Below are 19,205 nucleotides of genomic sequence, written 5' to 3' on the forward strand. Positions count from 1 at the left end.
CGCAAAATGCAACCCTCAGCCCTAGCAAATAATGTGAATCATGAACGAACGATCAACTGAAAGACCTTCAACAGCCCGTGGGTGACGACAATCACCAACCACCATCTCCATTATCTGACTCATACACCTCTTCATCGCGACGACCCTGCTCGTAAGCATCTTCGCGATCTGACTTTTCGGAATCCTCGTCTAAAAAGAAGACGGTTAGCATATGCTATAACAGAGCAGTTCGATCAAAGCAAAAAAAAAGTTCACATACCAAGCTCATGTGCAATCAAAGCACCGCCAAGACCACCTAGAGCCAACCCAGCTGCGCCAGCTGCGAGATACTTCCCAGCGTTGCTGCTCTTCTTCTCAGGCTCGGGCTGTTGATAGTAGGCAGGGCCACTATTATTGTAAGGCACCGGTGGAGGGCCCTGGGGAGGCGCATAGTAGCCACCCTGGGGCTCGGGAGGAGGTGCGCTGCGAGATCCATCATTGTAACCAGAGTAAGCGGGCTGCTGGTAAGGCGCCTCCCACTGAGAGCGACCAGTAGCCTGTTCTACGTAGAATGCGCGACGGGCACTGGGCTCCCATTCCTGGACCCAGCCCTGGGGCAGGGGAGGCGGGGGCCCTGGAGGAGGACGAGCTAGAGGCGGGGGTGCACTGTATGGGCCACGATCGTATGCTGGGCGACCACCGTCGTAGGGAGGGCGGTCATATCCATCTTGGGGAGGGCGCGCGTAAGGATCAGCAGGTGGGCGCCCGTAGGGGTCGTATGGTGGACGATCTGAAGGAGGACGAGCGTAAGGATCGCCGTAAGGAGGAGCGTACGACATAATGAGGATTTGGTATAGAGAGGTTAAAGGGAAGAGGAGAAGAAAGATAACTGAGAAAGAGGGGATAGAAGGCTTTTTATGGGAAAGAAGCTCAAAGAACACCGTTGTAGACCATCACCTTCCGCCCAGAACCGGAAGAGACAACTCCACAATCTGTCCAACAGAATCATGCCCCCACCTCCTAAGGAGTTACATGTTAGCGCCCAAGTTTACGGAGTACGTCTACTCCGATTTAGGCAGATGCAATCTAAATTGCTCCACGAGCCCCTGGAGTAGGGTAGACAGTTGACAATACCATCGCCTTGCACGGTCAGTCAGCAAATGATCAGATTGAATTTAGCACCGGAGCATGCCAAGTGGCCCCTGTTCAATGTTAGTGTGTCACAATAAGCCGTATACTTACGAAATACTCCGTAGAGGGGTTGCATTACAGATCAGGAGCAACTTTGCTCCACACGGGAGCTTGACTATATGTTTCCACGGCTTGATTTCGAACACTTTGTATATAAAAAGGGGTCCTTACGTTAGTAATGTAAGCTTGGTAAGTTAAATAAAAATAAAAATAGGGGGAAGATTGCCCATGGTGGAGGGTTCCCCTCTATAGGGGGATTGATTAGGTAAGGATTGCGGGATAAATCAACCTGTTTGAGTGCCAACTAGGCACGGCCGAGCCACGACCGAGCCACGATGTGGCTTAGGCAGCCGAGTTGTCGAAAACACAGCCACTGACTGTACCACACGTGGCTGGTGGATCTGTTAAATGGAGGTTGGCACATTTAGTACCTTGCACGGAGTCCGGAGTACTCTACAAGGGAGTGGTGTGCTCCGACAAAACTAGTCCCAATTGGTTTCACGGACTTTGAATTACCAAAGCAGAAGTTTTTCTGAAATAGGTATGGTTGGGAACCAGGGCATTATTACCAGCTTGCAACAAAGCGCCTATGACATCGCACTCGGTACGGAGTACAGATCAAGTACTTAGTTCCAAAGTGTTCCTCGCTTTCCGCTAAGATTTTGCAACAGGTGACAAGACCGATCTACGTCCTGTCCTGTCAAGTAGTAAAATTGAAAAAAACTTCCAACTTTGTTCTAGATCTTCTCTGAAGAAGCTTGAAACTTGAATTTTCACGTGTTGATTTTCACATCTCTAGAAAATGAAATTGATGATTTGAACCAATTTTTTTCAAGATGTGTAGCCAGCTTATGCTGAATTTACGCGCCGGGGTCGGACTTTAGCTGAAATTACGCGCGGGACAAGAGGGGTCCAGCCCGCGCCGACGATCGGCCACAGGGGATAGTTCCCCGCGGTTCTTTCATTGAGAATAGGGAGAGCAGTTAACGCATGGAGGATTTACAGATATACCAGCCAGCAGTAGCAGAAGAAATTTTCAAGACGGGTGTGGATCGCACATTTCATTTTTCACAGTGCGTCCACTTCTAACTTGGCTAATGCAATGACACACCGTTTGATGGAAGCTTGCTATTGTAATCGCGTAGTCATTGATGGCGCTCTAGTTCTAGCAAACAAGGGAAACTGATTGGCGTACAGACGATTGACAGTGGAAACCACCTAGACTCAACGTTCCATTACCGTGGGTTTAGGACTATGCCCCTGAACCTGCGATAACACTTGATTCCGTGCTGGGCGGGTAGAAGAACGCAGAGAGACTGAGGGGGATGTTTAGTACGGTTGAAGCGACATCGAGGGTAGAAACAGACTCACGCAATGATGATGTAGGCTGCAATCAAGAGGACACCCTCTAGGTAGTTGCTTCGGCCGTCCAAGACAAGGAAGTTAACAACAAAGGTGGTGACAAAGAGACAAATTGTTTCAAACAGCGTAAAGTAAAGAGACATGTCCTTGTCCATACACCAGCCCAGGATGACGACCAGTGGTGTGACGAAAATCGCTGTAGAAATGATCAGTGTGCAAATTTTTTAAAATTCTTCAGAAATGGATAGGATTGTACCAATTTGAATACTACTACCAACAGACACACCGATTGAAAGGTCCATTTTGTTCTTAGTAGCGACACTGACGGCAGTAACGTGCTCGGCTGCATTGCTGACGATAGGTAGGATAATGAGACCGATGAAAGCTTCGCTGACGTTTGAGCTTGCGATCATGTCGGGAATTGCGTCAACCAAGAATTCTGCGCAGACAGCTACTAAAGCAGTGGAGAGTAGGAGCATGACCACAGCAGCGGTGCGTGACATTGCGGGTTCGGGGGCTTGAGAAGCCATCTCCGGACCCGCAACATCATTCTGCTCGGTTAGACGAGAAGCACCACGGGCGAATTGTACTGCATTTCCAGCCGGCGGAGGACGACTGATGTGCGCGGGGAGCGAGTTGCTGCGAGATATTTCAGGGCGGGAAGCAGTGGCTTCGACAAGTGGAGACCCCGCTAGTGGCTGGGAGCTGAAGACAGTGTTGGAAAGCAGAGACGGAATAGGTCCAAAGGGGGAACGGCGTTTCCGGGGATCATCTCCTGCACCTTCACAGCCTGCAAAGTTAGGGGCAGATGAGAATCCTTTGAGGGCCGGACGTTTATTTGACAAGGGACCGCTGTCCTCAGGTGTCACGATTTGAGTCTTCTTCTCTTCTCTCTGAGCCTTGCGCCTCTTGTGATCCCGTTTCTTCGATTTCGTACTCGATTTGCTATTCATACGGCTCAGAGCTAAACCAAAGTCGCGAGAACGGACTGCCGAAGAGGGCTGAATGTCGTCGTCGGCATCGTACCGATTTTCATCACTAATTTCAATGGCCTGCTCATTGCTCCCAACAGAATTGGTGGTGGAACCCCGATTTTCGTTGGAATTCGATGCCATACCACGTTTCTGGAAGGAATTGCGTGATGTTGTCCCTTTCGAGCTCGTACTTAACTTTCGGTGTCTGCGATACTTCATTGCTCTTTTGATCCGTTTGGCAGTGGTCCAGGAAGTCGTGGTATCATCCGACTCGGAGCTGGAGCTGGATGAGGGGTCAGAAGAGCTATTCATGAAGTCTGCCAAAACACCGGGCTTGGATTCCTCATCAATTATGGCCTGGGGAATACTGGCGTAGAGATACGAATGTGTTCTCAGCTGGAAGATGATGTAGAGAATGTATACCAACAGTAGAACAACACTGGTACCACGGCTGACTTTGAGCGTTTCGTGATCGGCATTGGTGCTATCCGACCACGAGGCATGAAAAGCAGTGGGCAAGAGGAGGCTGACCACACTCAAACTGAGCAGACACGCATTCATTTGAGTAACAGTGCTGTTGTAAATCTGTTCTCGGAAGCGAAGGCCACCAGCGAGGAACGCCATACCCATGATTAACAAGAGATTGGCGAGAATGGAACCGAGGAGAGAAGCTTGAACGATGCGAATCTCATTTTTGACCAAAGCAATGATGAAGAGGATCAATTCGACAGCATTTCCGAAAGTTACGTTGATCAAGGCTCCAATGGTGTCACCAAGACGACTGGCGACACTCTCCGTAGCATGACTGAGCAGTCCAGCCAGGGGAATTATGGCCACTGCATTCATCGCGAAGATGATGGCTGGGCTAAGACCCGCGGCCTTACAGGCAACACCCGCAGGTACAAAGATCAGCAGGATATTAATCCAGCTGTGGCAGATAGCGTCCGCGGTATGATGATAGAAACGGCCGGAGCCATTTCGCATGCGGATCAGAAGACCAGGCTTCGAGTTGGTTTCCGTGACGGACCCCGGGGTAGGGTCGTCCACTGGCACTTTCACTTGCCCATTTTGAGGAGGTTTTTCGGTATTAACAGGATCGGCGGCCTGTTGGGAGAGAGTCTGAGCTGGCAGGCCGCTGGGAGACGCGTGAGCTTTCGCCCACGAGTGAATCCGGTCTGTAAAAGGAAACATCGTTAGCCAGATGCAAAGTGGAGATAAGATCCTGGGGTAGCTTTGTCTAGAGTCATAGCTTTGAGCCGCTTCAGGATACTACTTACGCATGTATTTCAGGGACAAAAGACGGATGGAAGAAGGCAACAAGCCTTTGATGATTAAACAGTATGTGAGGATAAAAACGACAAAAATCGACAGTTGATCGCGAGTTTTGAAGTCTCTCAAGGGGGAACATGGAATCTTGGAATGGGGCCAGGCTTATTTAGGTAAGATCTTGGCGGCTTGGCATGATAATTTTCCAACGCCACACTTTTTTCACCCTGGAGATCTTGATCGAAAACCTCGGATGAAGATTATATTCTCGACCCCTCGTCGTAGGGCTGTCATCACCCTACATCATCCCCCTACCGTCAATGCCCCAGGAGCTATTCTGTGTGTTGGATCTGAATATCCAACATCATCCAACGAATGACGCGTTCACCGCGAACCTCCTTGTAAGGATACCAAGGGTGATCGACGGGAAGGCCGGGTCCATAGCCCAACAAGTCAACATCATTGGTGAATCGTTGTCAGGATCGACCTTCAGGCTTCTATATTTGGAAGTCATAATTTTTGGCACTGGGGTCTTGTCTTCTTGTCGGATGCCTGTCACACCTTTGGACATGCGGCTTCGGTTTCAGGACACTACATCGATGTGCGCTGTATGTTGTATGTTGTATGTGTACGCTGTCCGAATCCACTAGTGACTCATTAGGAAATGAGGTCATTTTTACATATTTTCGGAACGGATTCACACATGTCCGAATGTCCAACGGAACACGACACAATGTATTTCGTGATACGTGGATTTAGGCCTGCTGCGCCTCTCGATGTGCTGGCCGTGGAGCTCCAAGCCCCACAACCCCATATCCGCACTGGTAGCTGTGGCTGTGTCATTATTGCCACAACCTGCCATCATTGGATGTTCCAGGTGATTACTCGAACCTGACTCCCAAATTGACGCAAAGCAGAATTATCGACCCTGCAGATAACGTAATTCATTACTGAGCCACCACCTCAACATAACCGATTTGACATGTTAATATATTTTCACTTATATCTACCAAAACGCCATTGAATTAAAATATCTACAATCATCTAATCTAGCTAGGCATCTACTAATTTTTTGCCCTATTTCTCCACAACCACTACTTCTTGGCGAGGCCCACCTATGTTGTACGTGGTTATTAGCCAACGAAGGGCTTCTTCTTGGAGGGGAGGGAGGTGCCTTATCCATATTCACCGGCGCAACTATCAGTTGAGATGCTTCTTGGACGAAGAGGTTTTCTTCGGCGGGTATCTATCACCGCGATCTCATCCTTCTCAACAATCTCCGACTTTAGGTACCTTTCCAACAGGCCTCCAAGCAGCCAAAAGTAGACTGCGACATCGCCCATGGACGGGCGGGTGGGCACTGCCCACGGGCCTTATATAAGCGGTAAATGGGCCCTATGGATACGCCTATAGACGGGCCCTACCCTAAGGGCCCGTGGGCCTTAGGCGTCATAGGCGCCCGTAGGCCATTTTAGTAAGCAGAATTTCTTAACCTCGTGATATATATTATTTATACATTTTTTGTCAGGGTGCGGGCTGGCAGGACGGTATGATAGGAGATGACTGGTAGGAACAGGTCATAACAGATCAGATTCCCATTGACAGGTACAGGCAGGGGCAGGCTATTATACAAGACGTAGCTCGAAGAGCTGCAACAGGATCTAGAACTGAAGTTCAGATAAACAGGTCGGAGATCACGTGCCGTGATCTTCCTCTTACTAAGCACCACGGTTCGCACCGTGACAGAAGATATATATTCAAGATAAGTATACCCTACTATTTTCTATAAGTAAAACACTACTTGTGGATTCTACTTTATCTCTCACTCTAGTATATTTCTTATAACGTAATTCCCAAGCGAGCTGGCCACCCCAACCAAAACACGTCCATGAATTAGATCTTAGTTAGTTCAACCACCCACCATGCCACCAATTCGTACTCAATCCTCTCAAAATTCAATAGAGCAGGAGGGTAGGATCTTACTAGCTATCCAGGCTTTTAAGAATCAAGAAATCTCTTCAATTCGTGAAGTGGTGCGCCGTTTTAGCGTCCCAAGATCCACCCTTTCTACCCGCCTGAATGGTATACAACACCGCGCGATTTCTCGCGCCAACTCTCATAAATTGACCGATACTGAAGAGGAATCTCTTCAGAAATGGATATTCTCTATGGACGCTCGTGGTTCAGCTCCACGACCTTCAATGGTGCAAGAAATGGCGAATGTTCTACTTTCGCATCGCGGAATCAACCCATCATCTACAGTCGGCAAAAATTGGTTCACTAATTATATTAAACGACATCCCAATCTATCCTCGAGACTCTCTAGACGTTACAATTATGAACGTGCTAAATGCAAAGATCCAAAAATCATTGGTGGATGGTTTACACTTGTTCGAAAAACGATTCTTCAATACGGCATTGACAACGATGACATTTATAACTTCGATGAGACTGGTTTTGCAATGGGATTAACCGCAACTGCTAAAGTCATTACGAGATCTGAATACTACGGTCGGCGATCACTTTTACAACCTGGAAATCGCGAATGGGTGACTGCAATTGAATGTACAAATGCTTCAGGTTGGGCACTACCTCCATGCATTATTTTCAAAGGCAAAGTATTCATTGAATCTTGGTTCAACAATCTTCCAAATGATTGGCGCTTTGAAGTCAGTCCTAATGGATGGACCTCTGATGAAATTGGCCTTCGATGGCTTGAAAAACTATTCATTCCATCGACTTATTCACGGACAAAAGGTCAATATCGACTTTTGATACTTGACGGACATGGAAGTCATTTGACCCCGAAATTCGAGGAACTTTGCGAAAAAAACAACATCATTCCAATCTGTATGCCTGCACATTCATCTCATCTTTTACAGCCACTTGATATTGGTTATTTTGCGGTTTTTAAACGCTCTTACGGTCAACTTGTTGAAAAGAAAATGCGTCTTGGCGTCAACCATATCGACAAACTTGATTTTCTTGAAACATATCCAGTTGCACGACTTGAAGCTTTCAAATCAGAAACTATTCAAAACAGCTTTGCAGCTGCTGGTTTAGTTCCTCTTTATCCAGATTGAGTGTTATCTAAGCTCGATATTCAACTTCGAACTCCGACTCCCCCATCTAGTCGAGGTAGTGAATGGGAGCCAAAAACACCACCAAATCACATTCAATTATTGAAACAAGCATCCTCAATCAAAGCATTACTTCGTCAAAGATTCCGAAGCCCGCCAAGTTCACTCAATTCAGCGATAAACCAGGTTTTGAAAGCTTGCCAAATGACGATGCAATCAGCAGCGATTCTTGAGAAAGAAGTTCACGATCTACGATCGGAAAACGAGAAAAAGAAGCAGAAAAAAACTCGATCTCGAAAGCAGATACCTGCTACAGAGGGCCTATCAGTTCAGGAAGCTACTGCTCTAATTGTGCAACCAGAGGAAGTGATTGAACCTCCCCGCCCCCAGGTCCGCGCGCACAGGGAAGCACCTTTATTACCAAGAACAAGGGCATTACCGAAATGCGGTGCATGTGGGAATCAGGGCCATAGAAGAGATACATGTCCAGATAGACCTAGAATTTAGCTGATTGAATTTGATGGAGTTTTGGTTGAAATAAATGCGTTCAAATTTAATAGGCTGGTTGGGGTGGCCAGCTCGCTTGGGAATTACGTTATATTAGTTTCTTAAATACCTAGATATTTTAGTAAAATTTATAGATACTATAGATTAAAACCGCGATTTTTTATAGAGTTAGCAAAATAGGTATAAATAACAGTTATTTAATTTATAAAGTCACCTAGTTATGTATCCATCTTAGGTGACTTTATATAATAGTGGGTGTAGTAGGTAATACCCGGGATAGGTATACCCGTAGGCCGTAGATTTTTTAGGTCAACTTTGACCAATTAGGTAGTTGGATTACGTTGAGGAATATTGTGTTTCCAGAATTGAGTGGATGACGGCCTGTACTTTTTTCTGCATTTAATGCATCTGGTGTAGATTCTATGATCCTAGATAGTTGTACCCTTGGTTGCCCTTACAGTTTCATTCTTTTTTGGGGGGGCAATTGTATCGAAGAGACATGTAGCACTCTTTACGACATGTCGCCCACTAAGTGACAGAATTTGACAAGTCCAGAATTGGTTTGCTAAAATCAAGTTGTAAATCAAAACGCCTTTGAAAGACTGTGTTTGGTCGATCTACAGCGCCATCAATCCCAGACAAAAAAGAAACGTGACAGCATTTTCGTGGACTTCGTGGCGGGACTTGACATTACACACCTATAGGTAGCACCTCAACACACGTTAATGACGAAAGGAAACCGAGTCAATTCCACATGGTCTTACCATGCTCCGATCATCATTCAATCTTTACTTGCAGATCCAGACTCCATCTCCATTTCACGGTCAAGGCTGTACGACTTCCGCAATCGCGGATACACTAGCCCAAAGAATGCGACGACCGCTAGTAGAACAACAAATGTGGGTAGAAACATAAAAATAAAGAGGAAGATGCTCAATCCGAGGGTAAAATTCTGCCCACGAACAAATCGACGGGCCATCACCTCGAGGACCGAGTACATATGGTAGTTAAGCCGCCAGGGACGTAGATGATATGTGAATCTAGCCAGATAAGAAGAGGGGTTTTGAGTAAGTGATCTCAGAGCGGTCGTGCACCTTACCCCATGTACTTATAGCTACAATGGAAGTGCCGGATGTGCACCGCCATCCCCAACATTTGTGGCTCATGGCTCCGCAAAAGCTCTGCTCTCCGTTGATTCTTGATGCCTGTGTCATAGTGTTTTTTTTTTTTTTTTTTGTTTTTTTTCCACCTCCACTCTTGGCACCAATATTGTTCAGATACATCGGAAACTTTCGCAAACAATCAAATGTGGGTTTCCCTGAAATCATCGAAAATCACGGATTCGGTCCGGGGCTTGGCGTTAAGTACTCCGTAGGCAACAGCATTTTGCACAGGTTCTCCACTGATTGCGTACGGCGTACAAAGTACTCCGTACTCCACAATCCCTACTCCGTGCTATTGAGGCCTGAATGATCCCGGCAATTGGTTTTAGATGATCCAGAGCCACCGATTCAACTAGTTACCCCTAAAAGTTCTTGCAGCTCCTGTATTCAGCCCTAGCAGCCAATTCCTGCCAATCCGACAACTATACGCGCCCGTGGTGGGTCCAGAGTGCAATCATCCCTTCTAGGCAGCACACCCCTTCGGGTCAGCTGATATCGTGCGGATGAGCAGCTTATTTGACCGTTTCCTCCGTTCACTGTGCAGGGCCCTCGCAAATCTCTGGACCAGAATTGAAGGAGGCCGCAGAGAATTGGATTCGGAGCCTGCTGCATGTCATTGGAGGATAAAATGGATCCTGGAATCAAATCACCCTCATAGGGCTGAAGCTTGGCTTGCGGGGCGGACTCGCGTTTCCTGAAGCATAATTGTACGGATCGGAATTAACGGATAGTGCATCTGTGGAATTTACATAAGTTGACTCTTGTGTATAGTTGAAAAGACAGAGCTGTGATCATCCGTTCTTCACGGGGTGCGATGATGCGTACCGTATGCCTTGTATTTCCCCCACCCCTGTCGAGAGTGGAACCAGAGCAGAAGAAAAATAGAACAATTAAATAGGGTAATGTAATCATAGTGACTACCTTGGAAGGCAATCTTCCCCCACATCTTTCCTTCCTACTGTGGCCGATAGAACGTGTTTTTACCACTTTGACCACACCTGCTCCTCATTCGCCGGAGCACTTTTCTCAAAAGGGCACCTCTAGCTTCTCAACATGTCTTGGCTCGCGGGGTATGGCAGTAGTGGTGAAACTGATTACGATAATCTAGGCGTCGATTGGGTACTACAATATGAGTTTGGAGACATTGGTAATTGACTGGCCAGCATGGGAGATCCATGGTCTTCTGCAGATACTGACGATCATCAGATCCAGCTCAAGCTATCACAGAGTTTCAAATGCTCATCCACGACCTGAGCGAGGCGGGTCTGCGGGTTCAGGTTCGTCACGGCCATGGTGAAGCGCTATTGGTCTGCATTCGGATTCCCCGGGATCATCTTGGAAATTTAGTACACCAGTCAAGGTATGTGGGGGTTGGAATACCAGATGATGTTGTCGTTAGACAGTCAACTCACACAGCGCAGAATTAAAGATTGGCTGTTTGGAATTACGCATACCTTACCGGATGGCGATGAAACAGCTGTCGCCGACGCCGATACCCCATCCGAAGAGATCCGCTCGGTATACCACGCCGTCACCTGGCAAAAGAAATTAGGAGGCGCGGGAATTACGCCAGGGTTTGGAAAATGGAAGAACGTCACGGCCTCATTTCCACTGCATGACCAAGAGGCCTGTGCGGAAATGCTTCGTCAATGGAATCGAAAAACTGTCTTGACCACCAGCGATCTGGATGCGATTCGAGCCTTGTTTGGCGAAAAGGTATGAATCCCGCTCGGTCGGTCTTGGGTCGGCTATAGAGTAATCTTGTGACAACTACCTAACCCCTGTGCAGGTCGCGTTTTACTACGCTTTTATACAATGCTATTCGCTATTCCTTGTGGTGCCTGCAGGACTGGGCATTTTTGGATGGCTATATCTAGGCCCATATTCCATCGTATATGGAACCGCACTGAGCGCCTGTTGCGTTGTGTTCGTGGAGTACTGGAAGGTACGGGAGGCAGATTTAAGTCAGAGGTGGGGTGTCAAAGGCGTTGGACAACTAAAGGTCAATCGCAAGCAGTATGTGTGGGAGAAAGAGGTCACGGACCCCATCAGTGGTCAAGTGAAACAGGTCTTCCCAGGTTGGAAGCAGTTCACTCGCCAGCTGCTGTTGGTTCCATTTGCTTCTGTTGCGAGTGTGGCCCTCGGGGCATTGATTATTGTCTCCTTCGCATTGGAGGTTTTCATATCAGAAGTGTACGACGGTCCATTCAAGGAGTATCTAGAATTCATACCGACTGTCCTGTTTTCGTTATCCTTGCCCGCCATTACCTCGTTTCTAACAAGCATCGCAACCCGCTTGACCGACTACGAAAACTATCGAACGCAGGATCAATACGATCTTGCGCAGACTCAAAAGAGCTTCGTCATGAATTTCATCACCTCTTTCCTCCCCACGATATTGACTGCCTATGTCTATGTTCCCTTCGGCAAACAAATCGTCCCACACCTTGACATCCTCCGAAGAACGGGGTTCAAGGCCGACTTGGTCAGTGGGCAGAAGGAATTCGAGGTTGATACAAGCCGATTCCAGCAAGAGGTGATCTATCTATCCATGGCGGCTCAAGTACTTAACTTCGGTGAGGAGGTCGTTCTACCGTATGTGAAGCATGTTCTGAGGCAGAAGTGGCAAAACTATCGCGATCGCAAGGCGGAAGATAGCCACAAGCGGAAGCACTCCCTAGCGACTAGCCTCTTCTTAGTTGACTCACCAGAGGAAGTGGCATTCATGACAAGACTACGCAGCGAGGCCGGCGCAGAGGAATACCATGTGGAAGAGGATATCATGGAGATGTGTGTGCAGTTTGGCTATCTCGCATTATTTGGAGTTGCCTGGCCACTAGTGCCGCTCGGCTTCCTGCTAAATAGCTGGCTGGAGCTACGAGGGGACTTCTTCAAGCTCACGCTGGAGTGCCAACGACCACCCCCAATTCGGTCGGACTCGATCGGTCCATGTCTACTGGGGTTGGATTTTTTAGCCTGGCTAGGAACTCTATCTACAGCGGCCATTGTGCATGTCTACCGGGGTTCCATTTCCGAGGTGCGGTTTTCCTCGCTTCTCTTGACGTTGTTCGTCGCCGAACAGGTCTATCTGGGGATGCGATTCACTGCCTCTACAGCCCTCGAGAAGATCTTTTCCGACACAATTAGAAGAGAAGAGGCTAGTCGGTATTCTGTGCGCAAGGATTATCTTGCTGCTAGTCTGACGAGAAACTCTTCCCCCAGTTCTGGCTCCCAGGGCTCGCCGAACAGTCGGCCCCGTCCCCGGGTGCGTTTCAACGAACGAGTTAATGTATACAGCTCAAACAAAAAAGACCCGTCAACCGACGGCGCTTCGTCACCAAACAAAGAGGAGCCGTGGAATGACGTTCTTCGTGGATCCGACCGTGAGGCCCAGTTCTGGGGTGCATATTCAGGGGACATGGCAGACGCAGGCGTCAAGCTAATTCGCGCATTAAGCACGCCGAAAGCAGGGTATGGGGGTAAATCTTCTAAAGAGGTGTAAAATTTATCGGCTCTATGTATTTTAAGATCACATTTTCTGTTTCTATCACATTGCTGCCTGGGATTTTCCATGTATAGTTCGCCAGGTCGCTAGATTGGCTGTGGTACCCAGCAAATGTAGGCATTGATTGAAGGATCCCACCGGTTTGTATTCCCACTAATCAATTAATTTCATATATGATACAATATTATACCGTCGCTGTACACGGACTGAGGTCCCCTGCAGATCATGGAGCAGTGTCAGCCCTATAGGGCTGAGCCAAGGCGGGTGTCTCGATTCACCCGTGAACTTTGAAGACCGGGGGGGGGGGGGGGGGGGGGGGGATTCTCTGGTTTTGCCTCCTTGCGTGTCTTTTTCTCTTTGTCTATTTCTCTTCTATCCTGTTTTTCCTCCACTTTGTCCAGTTTAATTATCATCTAACCCTCCGAATCTGGTTATACAGAGCATCGGCATGGAAAGCCCCGTCTGAGCTTCTCCTTCCTACGGTTACCCGCATCGAATTTACCATGGTGACCACGGCTAACTCCTCCGATACTCTAATCGCTTTACCATGTCCCGCCCACATCTCAAGGTCGACTACCAAGTCCACGACCATGGCCACGGAGATAGACTTGCTATGGCCGACCGAGTCTCCACCCCCCGTGATCCCAAAACTCGGCCGTGAAGCCAGTGACATTACATGGCAGGAACATCTGGAGTCAAAAAAGGGCCAGGTTGTGCTAGTCAGGCGAGGTGGTCAATATCGCCTACTGCACCAGCAGCAATTCAAAAACAGCTTGCTTGCTAGCGTCGGGTACCTCGAGCTAGCTAACGCCGCTGACTTCGCTGCCAACGTCTGGAACCAGGTTCCCGTTCCAAAGTTTGCCGCTGTACTCATGGGAATCGGGGGCACATTGGCCTTAGGAATGGTGCTGGTTGCTATCCACGATTTTCGACTGAGCTGGATAAATGTCAAGCTGCTGCGAGTGGAGCGAGAGCACCTCCTGCGTCTACGGCAATGCCATGGCAAGAATGCAGAGCTTGCCCGGCCTATTGACAGCCGGCTGGGGGTGGGACTGCGTGAAATTGGCACCGAGGTGATTGACCGGATCGTGATGGATGTGTTTATGGGATTCGGCTCGTTGTTGGTTGGCGTTGGCACTTTGATGGCCATTGGCGGCGCCAACCCCCGTGTCTTCAAAGCTAGCAATCTGCTTTCTGGGTATATTGGTAATGGTCTCGCTGCAGTGTTTGGCATTTTCAATGCCATCTGGTCTGGTTATCTATTTTATCGATTCCATGTGCACGGCACGGCTGCCTATGCCCGTGAGCCGAGCGATGATATCCGTCGCCGTCTGCATACTCGGTTCCGCCGCTTCCAATGGCATGCTGGTGTCAATGGGCTAAATGGTCTTGTTGCTGGTGCTGCTTCGATAGTTACTGCCGAGCGATGGTGGGGATACGTTGTCCTGGTTCCGTGCATCATGTCATTAATACTGTGTAACTTTTTCTGGCGGAAAAAGCTGGGTTACGATCGTCCGCTCCTTGGGTATACATCAGCCGCGGAAATCCAGGTGCCTGAGCTCATTGAAGACCTACAATACGTGATTGTAATGCAACGCGCTCTTGCCGATTCTGAACACTCCCTACCGCAGGCGATTGTTCAACCCAACTCCTTGCAATCAATTCTTCGCTTCGTTATCCGTGAAAACATGTTCGAAACGTTCTGCGAATCCCTCGCCCGGGACAAGTTAACCTACCCGATTCTTGCTGCATTCCCATCTTTAAACACATCTCCTGACCAAATCAACGTCTCCCCCGACACCCTCTTTCGCCTTCCCCCAAGACATCTAGATCTCATTCTAGAGCACGCAAAGCAGTTCCTACGAACAACAGCTGTCCGCATTTTCACAGATCGCGAACGCCACCTGCTCGAACTTGTTGGCTATGCCGTCTGGAAGGATCACAAAAAGGCTACCACAACCACACACAGTGGCACAAAAGAGCCCGCTTAATGTTTTCGAGGCTCGGTTACATCATGGCCTTTTGACTTTCCCCGGAACTCATGAGGTTGAAGCAAATGGCCATCGTCTAGTCGCCGGTTGGTCTTCATTTTGTTGCATTTCTGCATTGCGTTGAGGGATTCTGTTCACTGTTATTCTAGAAGTGCTAGAACTTAGTGTTAAGCATACCGCAGTTATTTTTGTTCCTAGCATATTGGGGGTTGACTATGATAACCATCACATTCGTATCAGGTTTGCCACGATGGTCTTCCACTATGCACAACCATCTCAGACATCAACGCCCATGTTTCGCAAAATACGACGGGAACGGTGCTTATTTTTTTGTTGAAACATTTTATTTCCTACAACATCTACCTCCCAAGACACCAGGAGGATAGGCTTAGAGCCATAAACCCGCAGGTAGGTATTAGCCCTATTTTCTCCTTTCTGGAGTTCTTTATTCTACTCCTCATCACATCTCTGATCAATCCACCAGCCTTGCCCAGCTCATTCTCGCAGCTTTGCTTTTCTTCGTCGATGAAGGCCTATGTAGGTATTTGGAAACAACACTCAACAGTTTCTACGCTCGGTGTTGTGTAGGACATTTCACATTTCCACTTGATCTTGCTCATCTTCCTCATAGTTCTCTTTTCTCTTGCTAGTGTCTAAGTAACAAGCAACGTGACAAAAACAATGGCTGTCAAGCCACCATGAAGATCAAACTCATAAAAGGTCTCAAGTTGTCGGCACTGGTCTAACATATCAAAAAAACAAGGGGAAATGTAGCAGATGTTTTCCCGCCATCATATCGAGCCATAGCATGCGTACTTTTCGCCAAATGAGAATTTCGGAGTTACTCTCTTTGGCAGTCCAGACGTGACCCAGGATGAGGTGAGTATTAAAGAGTGACCGATCTGTGAACCTGCCAATATCGTGGGGGGTTCCCAAGAAACTCACCCTCTTTATTAAATCTTCTCTTCATTGAAAAGAGCAGCATCGTAGTAAACTTGATGGAGTCTCTAGATTAGTTTGAAACGTGAAGATCACCCTGATTGAAATCATTATCTGAATGGACCTATATTCAAGGAGGTAAGCACATGAGGCAGTTGAAGTTTCCCAGAAAACAAGGTCACTTTCCCGCAGGTTTACTTGCATCGGCGTAGACTGTGGGCCAGCCGACGATTCATCTGGGATCCTCATAGATTTTAGGGAGCGATCAATATAGCGCTCTGTATTTCTTCATTGTATTTTACACATTGCTCCAACGTCAAAACCATACCAATGCCAAATGTCCAACAGCATAGCAACGAACGGCCTAGAAACTGAACAGTCCGCTGCGGGCCTTGCCGTATGGATAAACCACCAGTGCGGAAATGAACAAGCCAATTGTAATACCAATTGCTACTTGAACCATACCAAAACCTAGACTGAACAAGGAATTGTTAGACTGCAAACCAGCGCCAGGTGCTGAACTAGCGGCACCATGAGACCCAACGTTTTGGCGAATTTCATCTGCGGACTGTACACCCGAGATGAGAGACCCCGTCGAAGCAAGTCCAGATGGAACCAGAATGAAGATTCCAGGCAGAATAGCGGTCGCAGCGTGCCCATGCCAGAGCCGACTGTACATGTTTCCCATGATGCCGATGACAAACGCACCGACTGTGTTCGCAACCTGGGAGTTTGATCCTAGTTTCTTCGTGCTGAAGTAGTTGCTAATGTAGCCCGACAAAGCGATGATGCTCATAGGTGGGAGCTGTTTCCATTTCCCTTGATTTATGATCAAAATCCAGACGGTCATGATCGCAACGAAGGGGAAGCGTTGAACATATTGATTTTTGAAGGCCCCCTTCGCAGGGCAGGAGGTGTCGGATACCGCATTGTTGTCTATCAGCCCGTAGATGGTGGTGCCAACGGTAATTCCATATCCAATGAACAATGAGAAGAGAAGAGCGTAGACCATCCGAATGGAGCCCGCGATGATCTGATGGGACTGAAGTTCCAAGCTACTACAAAGAACAAGGAATCCCGGCAATATCAATGCAATCGACGATTGCGCAATGGCGGAAAAGCAAAAGAGGTATTCTGGCTTGCCGTCTACAACTCCAAGGGCGATGCTACCGAATGCTCGGGCAAGGAAGGATGTCACAACTGTCGATGTCACTTCAAAGACATTTGAATACAGCACCGAACGAGGCGCGGCGACATGTTGCATCAAACCAACAAGTAGCCCATTGAGAAAAATGATCGGCATATCAATCAACCTAGCACTAAAAGCATAAGGTCCCACAGTTGCCGTGGCCAACCCATACACCAAGACAATGATGACTTTGTGGTACTGAGGTTTTTTCTTGATGACTGAATCAAGCTCCTGGATTGCTTCCTCGATGCCGATCGCATCGTGGATCACATTCTTATAGATCAGATGTGTATCCGATAGGCGAGCCAAATCAACTCCCTGGGCCACGCGAACCAGCTTCACCTCCGTCGTGCGCGTAGAAGGGTCATCGAATGACATGAGCATGCAACCCGGCAGATACAGGAATTGGCTGTCAACCTCCAACACCTTGGCGGTCATCTGCATGTATTCTTCAAGTCTATGTGTGGGAGCACCGAAGAGCATCAATGCTCTGCAGAGCTGCATGATATACCGCTGCCGACAGATAATCTCTGCAATGTGTACGGTCACTCGAATTTCATCCTCGAGCCGAATATTGCGACCTCCACCGCCGCCACCGCCTCCCTCCTTGTCGCGACGCTTCGAGGCTTGTGACAGGATTTCGCTTGAAACAGGAGTGCTTGCACCACTGAAACTGTCCGGACCCCCACCAATCAAGGTCGAGGTCGACGTGTTTTGGGGTTTTTTGTACCATTTCACTGGTTTGGGTTTTCCCTTCTTTCCTGTTGGTGTTGGGGCCCCGCTAGGGACGGATTCTGCGCTGCGGGACGAGTCAGTTGACGTTCGAGACTGACCTCCAGCATCTTGTTGCTGACCACCTTGTAATTTGATCAACTGTGACAAGATCCCGCCGCCGCCAGAGCGATATCTCAAGCTCGCCTCTGCTCCCGTCTCATTCTCTTCGTCTTGGAACTCGGTCCCGGCGTGAGGATAAGGCTTTCCTCGACCTTTGCGGCGTTTTTGGGAATGATCCTGTGTCAGGTCTCGCACCAAACGATGAGCTTCGGAGCTGGTTCCTTTCTGGTGTTGCTTCTTCGTCTCCACGCTTTTATGTTTGTCATCCGTCATGTCAGAGAGGGCAACTGCACCGCCAGTCGCCCAGTCCGCGTGATACCTTCCGGATGTCAAGTCGTCTCCCTCGGCCTGTGGGCGACCCAGACGGTCACCAAATTCTGATGCTTTCTGTCTGAGATTCCTGGTCACCGTTCGCCATTTCTCCCTTGTAGATCGCTGTTCGGTGGGCTCAGGCTCCTTTTTCTCATCTTCTTTTTCCTCGTCTCCCTTCTTCTTCTCCTCTTCCGGTGGCTTGTTCTGGTCTATCCTCTCGATGCCTGACTCGCCGCCTGCCTCCCTGGGCTGTGGCTCACGATCTTGCAGTGATGTTTCGGTGATATCCTCAGATTCGTGGGAGTATGGCATTGATGGTCGATGGGGCAGCGCTTGACTATGGGCATGATCCCACTCTTCCCGCAGACCTACTGCCGGAGGGTCACGCCGAGCCCCCTGCATGAAGCTGGCATTTGATCGAAATCGAATATGAGGTGAGATCTGTTCATCTTGTGGGCTGTTTTGAGGTGCATCCTGCCAAACCTCGGACGAGCTTGTATTTTCTGGGTCCGAGTCATCGTTGAAGCTGCTGAGAGATGCTTCCGACATGAAGGCGATGCGTAGTCTTTCTCCAGCATCTAGCCTGCGATTGTTTGGGAGCAAGTGAGTTTTGGGGTTGTGATATTCTTTCGGTAAAGAGTTTTGAACCGCTCTCGTCTAATGTTTTCGGGAGTTCCGTGCCAACTTGGAATGTCATAGTCGCTAGATGAGCTCACAGAGACGTGATTGGAGTATACGTGTGAACCACGGTCAGCAATTAGCAAGAAATTAATTGTCATGTAGATCAGCAATGTAAGAAACTGTCAACTCCACGGCACTTCCAGCCCTCTCTGCCAGTGATGAGGTATTCTTTGCAGGTGTCGCCTCATCGGAAATCTGTCCCACGCAAATCTCGGACTTGTATTCTTCTCGC

General features: G+C 48.4%; 5 protein-coding genes across 5 annotated transcripts; 2 read left to right on the top strand and 3 right to left on the bottom strand.

The window, feature by feature from the left end:
- Positions 1-91: 91 nt before the first annotated feature.
- Pdw03_3724 (WW/Rsp5/WWP) lies at positions 92-1,733 on the bottom strand (the record flags this gene model as incomplete). Its single annotated transcript, XM_014676394.2, has 7 exons — positions 92-189; positions 260-868; positions 937-999; positions 1,114-1,119; positions 1,162-1,181; positions 1,250-1,285; positions 1,687-1,733. 7 exons carry the CDS (start codon positions 1,731-1,733, stop codon positions 92-94), a joined length of 879 nt encoding a protein of 292 aa, XP_014531880.2.
- Positions 1,734-2,422: 689 nt separating this feature from the next.
- Pdw03_3725 (Membrane bound cation transporter, putative) lies at positions 2,423-4,787 on the bottom strand (the record flags this gene model as incomplete). The annotated part of the gene is made up of 4 exons (XM_014676393.1): positions 2,423-2,486; positions 2,542-2,728; positions 2,789-4,681; positions 4,784-4,787. 4 exons carry the CDS (start codon positions 4,785-4,787, stop codon positions 2,423-2,425), a joined length of 2,148 nt encoding a protein of 715 aa, XP_014531879.1.
- A 5,788-nt stretch (positions 4,788-10,575) lies between these two features.
- On the top strand, positions 10,576-13,024 carry Pdw03_3726 (Plasma membrane stress response protein (Ist2), putative; the record flags this gene model as incomplete). The annotated part of the gene is made up of 4 exons (XM_014676392.2): positions 10,576-10,669; positions 10,729-10,882; positions 10,944-11,238; positions 11,312-13,024. The coding sequence occupies 4 exons, from the start codon at positions 10,576-10,578 to the stop codon at positions 13,022-13,024; spliced, it is 2,256 nt and encodes a 751-aa protein (XP_014531878.2).
- A 506-nt stretch (positions 13,025-13,530) lies between these two features.
- On the top strand, positions 13,531-15,018 carry Pdw03_3727 (Plasma membrane stress response protein (Ist2), putative; the record flags this gene model as incomplete). The annotated part of the gene is made up of 1 exon (XM_066100576.1): positions 13,531-15,018. The coding sequence occupies one exon, from the start codon at positions 13,531-13,533 to the stop codon at positions 15,016-15,018; it is 1,488 nt and encodes a 495-aa protein (XP_065955976.1).
- A 1,303-nt stretch (positions 15,019-16,321) lies between these two features.
- Pdw03_3728 (Putative Domain membrane protein) lies at positions 16,322-18,841 on the bottom strand (the record flags this gene model as incomplete). Its single annotated transcript, XM_014676391.1, has 1 exon — positions 16,322-18,841. One exon carries the CDS (start codon positions 18,839-18,841, stop codon positions 16,322-16,324), a length of 2,520 nt encoding a protein of 839 aa, XP_014531877.1.
- Positions 18,842-19,205: the final 364 nt, after the last annotated feature.

Source organism: Penicillium digitatum, chromosome 1 (assembly GCF_016767815.1).
Source record: "Penicillium digitatum chromosome 1, complete sequence".
Classification (NCBI taxonomy): Eukaryota; Fungi; Ascomycota; class Eurotiomycetes; order Eurotiales; family Aspergillaceae; genus Penicillium; species Penicillium digitatum.